Genomic DNA, 13,702 nt, shown 5'->3' with positions numbered 1-13,702 from the left:
ACTGGAAAGCAGGCACAATCATTAGGCTGCTTTCAGCGTTTGCAAGCAAAGAAAACTGAAAGATGCAGTGAGTGAGCTTCACATACCCTTATGCTGTAACCCCCATGTCTTGTGCACCACGAAGCAGCCCCCTCCTGTCACACTGAGCTTCTTGTGGCATGCCAGAGAACTCACATTGTCTGCTTATCATGACTGCATTAGTCAGTGAAGGAAGGATCCCTCTGCAATGCAGAGCAGCCTCAAAACACTCAATTCACAATGATAAACCCAGTCAGTTACAAGCATCCAGTCACCAAAGAAGCCTCTTTGAGTTTATGGTAGCTATACAATAACTGATTGTGTTTGGGTATCTTCAGGCTATAGGATTTCCTTCCCAAGAATAACCGCTATCAGCGCCTTGACACCTTCGGGCATTTGTTTGCGCCTTATTAGTTGTGTTCATTTCATTTCATTGTCACTTGATAGTCCAGTACCCTGAAAGTCAATGTGTAGCTTGTTTATGTTGTGAACACGGTTTCTCTCCGTGCAGATTTCACGAATAAGTGCGGTAAAACACCCTCGTCGCCAAACCTACACAGTGTATTATCTGGAGGTTACTCTACTCAGGTGGATTTAAATACACCACCTCTTCATAATATCAATCACAGCTGAATCCACTAATGTAATACTTCTTCAGGACTCGCATCCGTTATCCAGCTGTGGGTGTAGATTCTCACCAAAAACATAAAGAATATGCATGTGGTTCCCAATGGTCGGGTGAATGCCATATACGATTTTAGATTCTGTGTGAGTGGACACGAGAAGTCGTTGTCAGAATTTGCACTATGTGCAAGTGTTGTTTCCTCCTAATTCTCTTATAATTGTGACAAACTGTTTGTATATGTCAAATTTATTTTCAATACAAATAGTTTGAGGTAAAAAAAAAATCAAAATGTGAAGGCGATCTGAAATACTCCAGCATTCCCCACCCTTTTGTTTGAGCAAAGTGGCTTTATGGCTCTTGTAACATATATGCTCTCACGTGTTACTCATAATATTTGTATGTTTTGATATTTCTGAGAAAAATATAAATCCGAGTTTGTCTGTTATTTTTAAAATGTGGATTGGTGTGATAGTGTAAATATGTTGATGTATCTGATTTCCACACACGCGTTCCTTCTAAAGATATACATTAATGTCATCTATGGTGTTGCCTTTTAGCAGTGCCTGTTTTAGACCATAAAGGTTCCCAAATTGGAACGCCACAGAGAATTGATGTACTGTTACCTGAAGTTCAACTGTGGGGAGCGTAATTTATTAAGTGCAATAAATATGTCCATATGTGGGATTCCATTACTAATGGGGAATGACCAACAGATGTCAATGCTTTCTGCGCCGAAAAGAAATACCCATGTCACAACATGTGTTTTTTCCTGCATGAGTTGTAATTCCGATATTTGTCGTGAATGGAGTTGTCGTGCACATTGGAATACACCGGGCCGGAGGTGATGAGGGCCAAAGACTGCACTGGAGCAGATTGAGCTTTGCCCACAGCATCTTTGAGATACTCACAAGCTGAGAAGTTTTGCTCAACTCTAAATCTCACAAAATAAGATCAAAGAATCCTAAAATAATTTTGAGATCTCCCAAACTTTCCTTGAAACTCCTAGTGCCAATTACAGTAAATTTGATCCTGCCTTTTAGCCGCACAAGTGTAATAATAAAGACCTCTTTAAACGTCCACACTCTTTTCTATGCTTTCTTAAGGAGCTGTAGGCTATAACTCGAGAACTACAACCGAGCCTACGTCTCTGTGATTGCTTATTTCCAATACTAGCATGTTTTAAAAGAATGTGTTGGCTTTGCCAGACAGACCGTAATAAAAAAAAGGTAAACTATTCTGATCTGCGTGGAGTTTATTACGTGTTTATTTTTTCCATGGATGCATCTCTTTAACAAAAGAAAACTGCATTTACCAATTTGTATTTAATATGGATAGAATTGTACTGACGTGCAACAAAAAAAGGGTTGAAAAATACAAATTGGTGTAAAGTTAAATATTAAATGGTAAAAATCAAATTAGGAGATTGCACAAGTATGCGATTTTGAGGTAAGGTGCACTTTATGATACCAAAAGAATAGCTGAACCACAGTAAGTAAATAGGCCCTTTAGCATCTCTAAACTGTACAACATGGTGCATTCCATGACTGTAATATTAATAATATCACGTGAAATGGTGTGACTGCAGAAGAAAAGAGTCCTGATGAAAGAGGGAAGAACAGGAGAAAGAGAGAAACAGAGAGAAGGTGGGGAAGAGTAAGGAAAGGCAATATGTGGCAATATGTTCAATCCCTTATTCCTGTTTGTGTTTTTAAGGAGAATGTTCCCTACCATTCGAGTTTCCTTCTTGGGAGTGGATCCAGAGGCCAAGTACATAGTGCTGATGGACATCGTCCCTGTGGACAATAAGAGATATCGCTATGCCTATCACAGATCTTCCTGGCTGGTGGCTGGAAAGGCTGACCCTCCTTTACCTGCAAGGTATGTCATTTTGTGTTGAATGTGGACCCCAGTTACCAAAATGGTGCCACTAACAAAACAATTCTTTCTGCGTGAGCAGTAAACATGCTAGTAGGCAGTCACAATAGCGATGAATTGAGCACGATTGAATTGGTTTGGGAAATTGATAGGAGCATCATGCAATAAACCTCTTCTATAGTTAGGACCAGTGCGTTGTGCTTACTGTTGGTCCTGGCTGATATGTCCCATTGGATCTTGAAAACAGAAATGTTTTGAGGACTTTTGTTAAAAACAAAGAATCATGGAAGGAACTGACCATCCGTGAAGAAGTCTGCCTATTATGTAGTCAGTTCAGGGCCGGACTGGGAACAGCAACCAGCCCTGGCAGATTGCTGCTGGACCTGCCAGTGGGGGGCATTAGCCCGCACCCCTCCAGACCCATCAGGGAAACGTCCGGTGCCCGCTACGGCCAGTCTGGCCCTGAGTCAGTTGCTTGGGTCACAAACCAGAATGAGTCAATAGGCCATTCCTGGCTTTCACAGGCATATTCCCACAAATGGCCTGAAAAAAAAGATTAAGAGCAGAAACGTAACTTAGCCTACCCTCAGAAGGTTTCACTTTTGGAGGGGTGAGTCTTCTTTGAATAGGTGCTAAGAGCTTCAATAGTTGTTTTTTATCACAGGCTGCTCACAAAGCAGGTCATGGAACATTCTGGTTATACCCTCACTTTTTAATCATGCCTAGTTTCATTCTTATACTGCTCTTGTGTTACATGCCTTGATGTCTGGCAATCAACCACCTTTCTGGTTAAGCGTCACTTTCTATACATGACTCTGGTCGTGCTTCACTTGAGCAGGTGGTTGCCAGGTGGAGTTCACTGACACTCTTTTATGGGGATTATTTTTCCTCACCGGGCATTTCTGAAGAGCAAGAGAGGGAAAAATGTGAAAGGAGGAGAAAGACCAGGACAGAAACCATCACAAAGGGAGAGAGCAGGACCCTGTAATAGTGGGAAAAAGGAGCAGGGGTTGTGGGGTTGTCTGGTAGTCGATTTAAGAGCAATGAGGTGAATTGTAGTTTGCACAACTTTGTTATTCAGCGAGCTGACACGTAATAATGCCGGCAGCGGGTTTCTAAGCGGACCTTCAGGCACCATCACTCATTTTTTTACAAAGTAAGCACTGTGTGCATGCAGCAAGGTCTGGATAAATACCAGGTTTCTAGCACTGCTCCTGCCTGTGGCCATGTCTCACATTGTTTTCATGCCTCAGTTTTTGGGCTTGCCTCATTTTCTGGTCACACATCCCATGATGGTAATTTATTATATTTTGATCATGTCTCATGTACTGGCATGCCTGATTTTCCCCTCCTACTGTGATTTTCTCACTTTCCGGTCAGCCTTCCTTTTCAGATGAGGGCTAATTTACTTGTCATTACTCATTTTCTGGCCATGTTTCTATTACTAGTCATGCCTCTAGTTCTGATGATAATTAACCTTTTCAAGCCCTCTGTCTTACCACGTATTCCTTTCTCATCATTTTTTATTTCTCGCCATGCTTAGCTTTCCCTTGAGGGATCATATTCTTGGCATACCTTACTAATTGTTGTTTGGTGTTAACATAAGTAATGATATTGTTTCTGGTCATGTCCCCTCTTAAAGGTATATCTTCTTTTCTGTGCAGGCTTCACTTTCTGGTCATGCTTCGATTTTCCATCATGCTTTATTTTCCACCCAATCACTAGGTCTGGGCTATGTCTTCATTTTTGATTATACCTCAGAACATGTTAAGGTGATGTCTACTGCTTATTCCTACCTTAAAGGCCCATCTTCCTGTCATGCCGTAGGATCCATCTGGCCTTTAGAATGTGCCGCTACAGCCCACTCTTTTGGCATGTCGCACTGTGTGTTCAATCTTCTCTTTGAGTATACCATGCTTTGAAGTCAGGATGGTATCTGCTCATGTGCTCATGCCAACAGAAAGGATGGGGCAAAATAGGAGCAGGAAATAAAGTAAGGTAGAGCAGGCACTGAGGATTGATCTGTGCTTGAAATGGAAAAATAGAAGTGCAGGTACTCTGTGCCAGAGTACCTGCTTGTTTCTGAGAAGTGCCGGTACTCTCCAATTAAAAGTATTACGTTTCCCTTGAGAAGTGCAGGTACTCTCCTTCTCAAAATAAAAAAAGTGCCGATAGTACCAGACAGTACCAGCCCATTTAAGGCACTGGGAGTGACCACATTGAGGGTCGAAAGATGGCTAAGAGGCGTGCTGTATAGTGAATAAGAGCATTTTGCAGAATAGATGGCCTTGGCTCTACTTGTCTTCTACCACTATCGATGTAGCTATATGGTTTCCCACTTACATACACTGACAGCAACATGATGTGAGAGAACAATCTCTGGATGTGGTGCGGCAGGCAGCATATACCCATATAAGAGTTTTATTCACGAACCAATATTGATTTGAAAAGAGGATCTCAGAACAGTTACTTTCGACGTGCTGGATGCAAAACCTTTGCAGGTTATTTTAGATAAATTACACAGTGTGGGACTGCTTTTCAAAGGCAGTCTGTGGGGTTAGCTAGTGTGCTAAAATTACAAATGTGTAGTTATCCAGGCACATCCTCATTCTGCTCATCTGTTTATCATGACATAAAGGTTGTGTGTCAACATAGGGTGATCAGTGACATACATTTGATCGTACTTTCCCATTGTTGCGGTTGACTTCCATACACTGTGCATTCAGTACAGCCATATTGGGATGGAAAATGTAGAAAATATTAATATTATTACTATTCATATGTCCACAGAGGTATTCTTCCCAACCTGAATAAGTCATGCAATTATTAAACAAACTGAGGTGCTTTTTTCACTGTTTCTGCACCACTTGTGCCTGAAGGATGTGGGAGTAATTTGGGACTCAAATTAAGAGTGGGCAATGACTTTCCAACCTTTACATACTCAAAAAACCTGCCACGCTGTTTACATTTACTTAATTTGCATTGTTCATTTTGGCCAGCCCCCTGGGAACGCCTACGTTTTAAGACCCACGTGGAAAGTAGGTGCGTGTAATGTATTGTATATCACTACAGGTACGCAGCAGCACATTGTAGCTTTGAGAGTCACATACCTACATGGTGACCTTTTCAGGATTATGTCACACTTACATCGTGAAAATAAAAGTTTTCTGAATTGGCCACTGTGTAGGGAATAAAACATGCAGATTGTGGTAAATGCCTTGATACACGTGACGTAATCGGTAGAAACATTGCTAAACTGTGCTCCATCATAAGACAGATGCATCCATTTCTTTATGCAGGTTGTACGTGCATCCGGACTCCCCGTTCACGGGAGAACAGCTGCTGAAGCAGATGGTGTCTTTTGAAAAAGTGAAGCTCACGAACAATGAATTGGACCAGCACGGCCATGTATGTATGACTATGGGAAGGCATGCACCTTGAGTAACTCTCTGTGTTAGAAAGGCATGTGTGTGTAGCTATGTGGTATAAATGCACATGCTTACAAATATAACTGGAAATAAATGCATGTGTGAGTATGGCTAAGTGGTATAAATGCATGCAATATTTAATATGCATATGTGGTATAAATGTACAGTATGAATATGTGATATCAATACATGTACCTTTTAGTATGACTATGTGGTGTAAAAGAAGCAAACTTAGTGGTGATATCAGCACCAGACTCATATTTGGGTAAAATATTGTGTTAGAATATGATAATTGACAATGTATTTATATGTGTGACCATTAACAACAATGGGCCTGAATATACTCAGGCCCAATGTAGTGTCACTCACTACCAGCTGCGGCCGGTGGTGGGAGTACCTGCTGGGCGGTGACATGGAGAGGGGGAGGGGCAGGGTGGGGGGTATTAATGTATGTATCACAGAGTTTAACAGGTAAGTAAACATATAAATAAATAAAACGAATTTTGTTGCGCGCACTGCATCACATTTGGTGATGCAGTGCATGCAACAAAACTCGTTTTATTTATTTATATATTTACTTACCTGTTAAGGTCCACAATAGATACGTTACTACCCCCCACCCTGCCCCTCTCCCTCCCCACGTCACCGCCCGGCAGGTACTCCAACACCGGCCGCGGCTGTTCACTACTACTGCACTTAAGTGTAAATCTAAACTTTTGTTTGCTATTTACCATTTCTGAGTGTAGTTTACACCTGAGTGTAGACTTAAATGGCTCCACTCTATAATGAAGTCTCGCAGAACAGGATTTATGAGTGTAAAGTTACTGCTACTACATTTTCACATGTAAGTGGAAAATATAGGGAAAATATTAAAGTTTATAGTTCTTTTAAAAAAAGATACTAAAAGTATAAATGTAAATTATTTTAAATATTGATCATAAATCTAGAACTATTAAAATAAATATTTTAGCACATTAAATCACTAAATTAAATGTGTATTGACTAAATGATTAATTAAACAGTTTGTTAAATTTATAAAAACCTCTTAAAGAACAATACAAAAAATTCCCAAAGATAGTAACATTTTTCTTTTCTAATTAAAAGTTGTTACATTATGTTAAAAGGTATGTGTGGCGTCCAATTAATTTTTTATTTTTTTAGGAAAAGTTAAATATTTTAATTTATACAAAATGTTAAATGTAGTCTATTATTATATTTTAGAATAAAATAATTATTTAAAAATGATATAGACTTTTAATTTATAGCACACACAATATATTTCTATTTTATATTATGTATTAATTAAAGATTATATTTTATATAACATAACCTATAATATTTCTTTGTTTTACATGCCACGATAATTTTATGTATCTAATATTAATTCCTGAGGGGTAACAATTTAAATCTTGTCTCCATTATTTTAGGCCCCCTTTGTTTCCTCACTGCCACAGTTTTCATCGGAGGCTCACTGCCATGAAAACTGTGGCAGTGAAGAAACTCCTAATATGCTTGGCAGTGCCTCAGCAGCACCACCAGCATATTTGTACCTCACATGCTGTGCCACCGCTGCGGGATCCATGAGCCGAGGGATCCATGATCCCCAGCGGTTTCGGCGGGTCTGTGGCAGTGGGACCACCACAGTCATAATGAGGCAGTCTGTCCGCCAGTCGGCGGTAACTGCCATGCCGCCGCGAGTCTGGCGATCTGATGGACCACCAAATTCGTAATCACCCCTTAAGAGTGGTACATTAGATTGGAGTTACTGATTCTCTCAATTGTTCCTCATTTCTATTAGGACCTTCAGGGTACCACACATAATAACATATGACTCCTCAGTTTGTAGTCACTGAAACCCACTTTATTGGTCCTCGTACTAAGCCCACTTGTATGTCATATTTATGAATATAACTGATTGTAGGTGAGGAGCACCATTTGAACTCAAGAAATCATCACAGACCCTAAATGATGGACAAACGCCTCTCAACATTTACCTGCATTATACTACCCTTATTCATTTACTTTTGTAGCAGAGAGTTTACATTTCTCTTTTCCTATTGATCTGCATTCTTGTTTAATCTATCCTGATTTGTTTGATTCTTCCATCAATTCTTGTTCGTAGAGAATTTTAATGCCCAGATTTCTTAATCATGAATCACACGCCTGTCCCGCTTTTCAGATCATCCTGAACTCAATGCACAAGTACCAGCCCAGGGTCCACATTATTAAAAAGAAGGACCACACGGCCTCTCTGCTCAACCTCAAATCAGAAGAATTCAGGACATTCGTCTTTCCAGAGACGGTCTTTACAGCTGTGACAGCTTATCAAAACCAGCTGGTAAGTAGGTTTCCTGGTTAATGGTACACTTTCTCCATTGTCATGGCACAGCAGAACAACAACCTGGAAAATGAAGATCATTAGCTCAGTGTTGGAGGAGATTTAAATCTTCGACATGCTCACCATATAGTCCTAGGGCCTGATTCACATTGCTTTTGCTGTGACTTACTCCCATAGCATTTATGATTTGTTCCTGGAATTCAGGAGTAATCCAAATGCACTAGAAGAGTAAAACTCAATCAATCTAGCAACGAGATGGCAAACACTTTGTGAAAAGGGACAGTGGAATTCAGCCCTCTTATCCCTTTGGATACAGGTCGCGCATACATTAGTGATAATGTCTGAGCAAAGTAGAAGCAGACGCTTTCTTAAGCAAATATGTACAAAAATTCATTTATACAATAGTCAAGATGATTAAATTGCACACATCAATGTGGATTGTGCAGAAATATTTCATTTTGGAAAACAACCTAACCAGGACCAATGATCAGTTCCAGTCAACATGATGTCATCCATTTATGGTGAGTCAAATGTTTCCACTTTCAACATAAAGGGAAACACTAAAGTTTATATTAGGACAGTTCAGCTCGCTGCATGGCTTTAGAAATTACTCTATACATGCTCTATAAGTGATAGAACGCTGCCAGCAAAACGGTGTCATTGAGTAATCCGATATGTTTTTTTAATTTGAGAGGAATATTTGCACATTTACCTCATATAATGCTTTGAAGCGTCTGTGTCTGTGGCTGCATGAATGTTTTACATATCATTAAGCACTAATAAATCATAATAATGAACGTTTACTGTGTGCCACTATTAAGAGATGCCTCTAATATAGAACATGCAACAGGTTTACCTGGTACTCTGCGCAGACATGTTCAAGGCATGGTATGAAATGAATCCTTTGAAATTCCATTTCCCCAAAGCTGGCCAGTAATATTTTCATATGGATGGTGCAAGGCCGAACATGTTTTCTTTAATACTTTTTAAAGAGATAAGGCTATTTGCATATTTTGTGCCTTGACCTGCTGTATGCTTAAATTCGAATTTGGCTTTAACCCTATTTGCTACATCAGTATTCTGACTTGTATGTGAAACTGTCTCTTTAGCTAAGGTTAATTATACTTTATCATTAAAGAAATGTTTTTGATTAAAAGCAATTTGGCACAGTTTAATTCATCGGTACAAAAGTTTTTTTTTCTTTTAAAATTCCACGAAGTCTCATTATATACATGTATGTATATGGTATATCGACAGCACAATCCAGAGGAATATAGGGATGTTGTTCTATTTCCTGGGTGTATAATTGAAAAAACAGCAGCAGCCCTTGCAGGTAAGGCTTGATGGGGAGGATTTCAATGGACCATGACGAGGGTAAATCAATTATTTATTTAATTTTTCCTCGTCATTGTCTGTCGAATCCCCCCACCCGGCCCACGGAAAATTCATTATTTATTTAATTTCCCCTCATCATCGTCTGTTGCAATCCCCCCCACCAAACCCCACCGCTCTTACCTGCACGGAAAGCGACTATGGAACAGGCTAGCAGCCATGCATTTTTTTCTTTTTTTATACTTCTTAGTCTGCAGTCGGATGGTGTCCTGGCTGCAGCGGTTCAAGACTTGTCTGCAAGAAAGGCAAGGGTGCTGGTCCTGATGGCTTTATAAATGATGCAGCTGGTTCTGAAAATGTTGTGGACTAATCTTGAAAACTTTTGTTAAGATCAGCCAAGGTGTAAAATTGCAGGTAGCTGTCACAAAAGTTGTATTTCCCATTCAGGATAGTGTGCAGAAGGAATGGTCAAAGGGCATGTACCATTTTCATTTCCAAAGACTATGGCGGTTGGCTACTGAACATAGTCCTGGAGTTATTGCAAGAAGACAATCTTTGAAAATTAGGGGATCAAAGGCCAGAAAATCTGTCCAGTGCTTGCTAGACATGTTTGCAGGATATGATCAGTAGGTAAGATGCACATACATATTGTACACAGGACATAGCCATTGGCCATGCCCTTTAGGTGTTGATGTCATGATATGCTCTTTCCCACATACAAATAACCTCAGGACATGTTCTGAAGATTCTGCAGGCAGTAATACTGTGAACACAAATTACTGTTGATCATGCTTATGAACACAGTACCACTATGGTTACAACAAGCAGATCTACTGCACAAAGGGTTGGTACCATCATACACCCAGGCTAAGTAATACAAAAGCATGCACAATATTGCAGTTGCTGATTAAACTATAACATGATAACATTCCAGAAATACTCAGAAAGTCTTTATTTTATTGTTTTTATAAGTCTAGATTTGAATTTACAATATAAAAACACAATTTCAATCCCCTCACAAAATCAGTCAAATTGACAATATGGTTATAATCCAAAACCTAAGAAATTTAATTTCAGCAGTTATTTTACCTGTGCACATCTCATTATGGTAAACATTACATAACCAAGACAAATTATTTTCCATACTTAACTGGGACCTGAATGCATATAAAACATTAATTTGGCCACACATTACTTGATGCACTTTGACCACTTTGACATTGGACCAAGACCTTGCCCCAAAAGCACCTGGGAGAGGTGAAATTAATTTACATGATATGGTTTGTGGTTCCCCAGGTGGAAATGGGCACAGTGAGTAGCATGTGAGCATTTTTGGAGGATACCGAGAAGTAATGGCTGGCCTTTTTATTCCCCCCGCAGAAAATCCAATTTGCCACAAGAATTCACCGGGGGCTAGGAAAGTGACCTCACATGGAGTTGTTAAGGCTCATAAGTACACCTTGAGCTGAGAATTGTAACCAGATGCTTTGAGAGTGTGTCAGTAGGAGTATATACCTCTGTCGTTATATCCTCTATTTTTACTAGACAACCTTGTTGAAAGTAGAGCTAAGTCTTATATGTAGTGGGGACATGAAGTCGCCATAGACCATGCTGTGCATCCTTCTACAAACAGGTGAATTCCCTGCCTATGCATTTATCATATGCAGAGCTTGTAGAAAGCCATTGCCTGTGCATGCTATGTGGAGGGCAATATGTTGTCCATGTATGTATGCACACAGGGCACAAGTGAAGCAAATGTGATGTATGTACCACCTCCAGGAGTTGGTAGCAAACCGTGGCCTGTATGATCTGATATCCCTTTATGCATACAACGGACACACGCTACACCACTGCTACATGAGCTTCATTGGCTCCCAATTAGGCAGAGAATCAAGTTCAAGGGCCTCTGCACCACACATAAAGCCCTGTACGGACAAGCCCCAAGGTACATCAGAGAGTGCTTAGTTCCCTATGTTCCCAGTAGGACTCTTCGATCAGTAGATGCCACCCTTCTGGTTTGCCCCCGCTTTAAACTATCCTCTATGGCGAACATTCTCCAATGCAATTCCAGTGGCCTGGAATAACTTGCCAGTGAGCCTGCGCAAGGAAATGAACCTCCTACCCTTCAGGAAAAAGCTTAAAACCGTGCTCTTCCTTTGCTCCCCCATCTAGTCCGTGTGCACCCTCTGACAAGCGCTTAGAGACCCCTGGGTGATAAGGCGCATTACAAATCTAAATAAATAAATAAAGCACACCATGGTCTAAATCAGGTCCTGTAGGCCCTACTTTCTGATGTGCTCTACTCCTTAGCAGGTAATACACATGCCATGTGTCCACAGGTCATGCTGTGAATCCTCTTTGTCCCTATGCCCCTATAGTTGGTGGGCTGAGCACGCAGACAAAGTCCATGTTTTGATTAAGCTATGTATACTATTTCCAACCAGCTGCTGGCACCCTGGATAGGCCCTTTACCTGTGTCCATAATGCCAATAGGCTTTGTCAACACCTTTCACAGGAACTACTCAGCACATACCATGACCTTCAGCCATACCTTCTGCCCCATTCCCATGGCCACATTATCCACAGAGCATTGACTGATTTATATGCACCACAGAGGCTAGACACTGGCATGCCTTGTGACCATTTTACACAACAGAAATGCAGACATTGCATGCAGGGTATGTGACCATGCTCTTATCTCATTCTAGTGCTAGTAGTGTCTCAGCCATGCCTTAGGGCTACTCCCCACAGTGCATGTACAGTTCAGTCTCCATTCTTTCATTTTCACAAGGCATGGCCTTTGTCTATTCCCTGTTGATAATGGACACAGGGCATGGCATGGGTCCATGTCATTTACCCAGTATCCATGCCCAGGTAAGACAAAGAGGAAATAGACTACTGATATGCTTGTTGCCAGAAGCGATGCACAATGGACACTTTGGTAGGCTGCTGATCAGAGATTATTATTGATGCTAAATACAGTAAATACTGTGCACGGGTCTTGTCACAGGGCAAGCTGTAAAGTCTCATCTGTAAAGTGTTCCATTTGTATACCCATGGGCCATTTCCAATGGATACTTAGGTCACTGCAAGTGGGTGTATGGCATGGTCAAATGATGTGCCCTGTTTCCTGTACCTTCAAGACATGGGCCAGACTTGGACTAACCACACAATTTAATTTTTGAAGTACACACTACATGGGTAGGTGCAATCTCTATATAAAAACCTGTGCTAATATCCTATTACCGTCGTGTTGAGACTTCGCTAGTCACCTGTAATAAAGAAAATGACATAGCTGCTCAACTGTAATTAGCTCTTACAGTGTGACATCATAATGTCTGCTGCTAGCAGCCAAGGAGAAAAACAGGACGAAGAGCATGATTACATTTGCAGTTTAAATAACGAAAATGGAAATGGCTTTTGATGGTCTGTTTTTCTAAATAAAGAGTGATAATCAGAAATTAGATATTTATGGCATTCTAGTTAAGTTTTTCCACACTATTTTACAGGAAAATAGACTCCCTGCATGCTTCTATACATTTTAAGCTGCTACATTTTTTTATATGACATATTAAATTGATTATAATATTTTGTGTAACACATTTCTAGTGTGTTTAATATTGCATTACAGATGCTACTTTTATTCTTCATGCCTTTATATAAAAGAGAAAGACACCATGGTTTTAACAGGTGTTCGGGAAGGGTAATAGTTTAAGCATGCTTTGTAAGGAATAAAATACTCTCTGCTATACCGTAAAAGGATTAATCAAGTCACCTTTGTGTTACATAACCTTATAAAGGAATTCGCCTATCGTCCTCCTTCCTCTACATCATCATGTAACTCCTCTATGACTTGCAATATCATTATAAGGAATGACATATGGTACTTTATCCATATATCATTAAAAACCCATGCAATTCACTGAAAAAATAGTTAATTTCAAGTTAAGGTTACACTTCAGTTCAAGTCATCCTATTGCTATGGACAAAAGGCTGAGAAAATAGTGAAATTCTCCAGTTATGGTAGCAAAGCAATCTTCCTACCTGAACCAGCCACGCACTGCTTATAAACTTCCATAAGACAAG

General features: G+C 40.2%; 1 protein-coding gene across 2 annotated transcripts in view; it reads left to right on the top strand.

The window, feature by feature from the left end:
• The window catches only part of TBX20 (T-box transcription factor 20), a 129,943-nt gene that overhangs the window by 39,868 nt on the left and 76,373 nt on the right, over positions 1 to 13,702 (top strand). For both annotated transcript variants that reach the window (XM_086964818.1, XM_086964816.1), the window contains exons 3-5: positions 2,357 to 2,521; positions 5,818 to 5,926; positions 8,126 to 8,284. In XM_086964818.1, coding sequence (XP_086820944.1) covers positions 2,357 to 2,521; positions 5,818 to 5,926; positions 8,126 to 8,284 — 433 coding nt within the window. The remainder of the gene's footprint in view (positions 1 to 2,356; positions 2,522 to 5,817; positions 5,927 to 8,125; positions 8,285 to 13,702) is intronic.

The sequence above is a fragment of the Lissotriton vulgaris genome, chromosome 4_1 (genome assembly GCF_964263255.1).
Source record: "Lissotriton vulgaris chromosome 4_1, aLisVul1.2, whole genome shotgun sequence".
In the NCBI taxonomy this organism is placed as follows: Eukaryota; Metazoa; Chordata; class Amphibia; order Caudata; family Salamandridae; genus Lissotriton; species Lissotriton vulgaris.
Note: the sequence above shows the minus strand (reverse complement) of the source record. Positions and strands in the feature narration are given on the sequence as shown.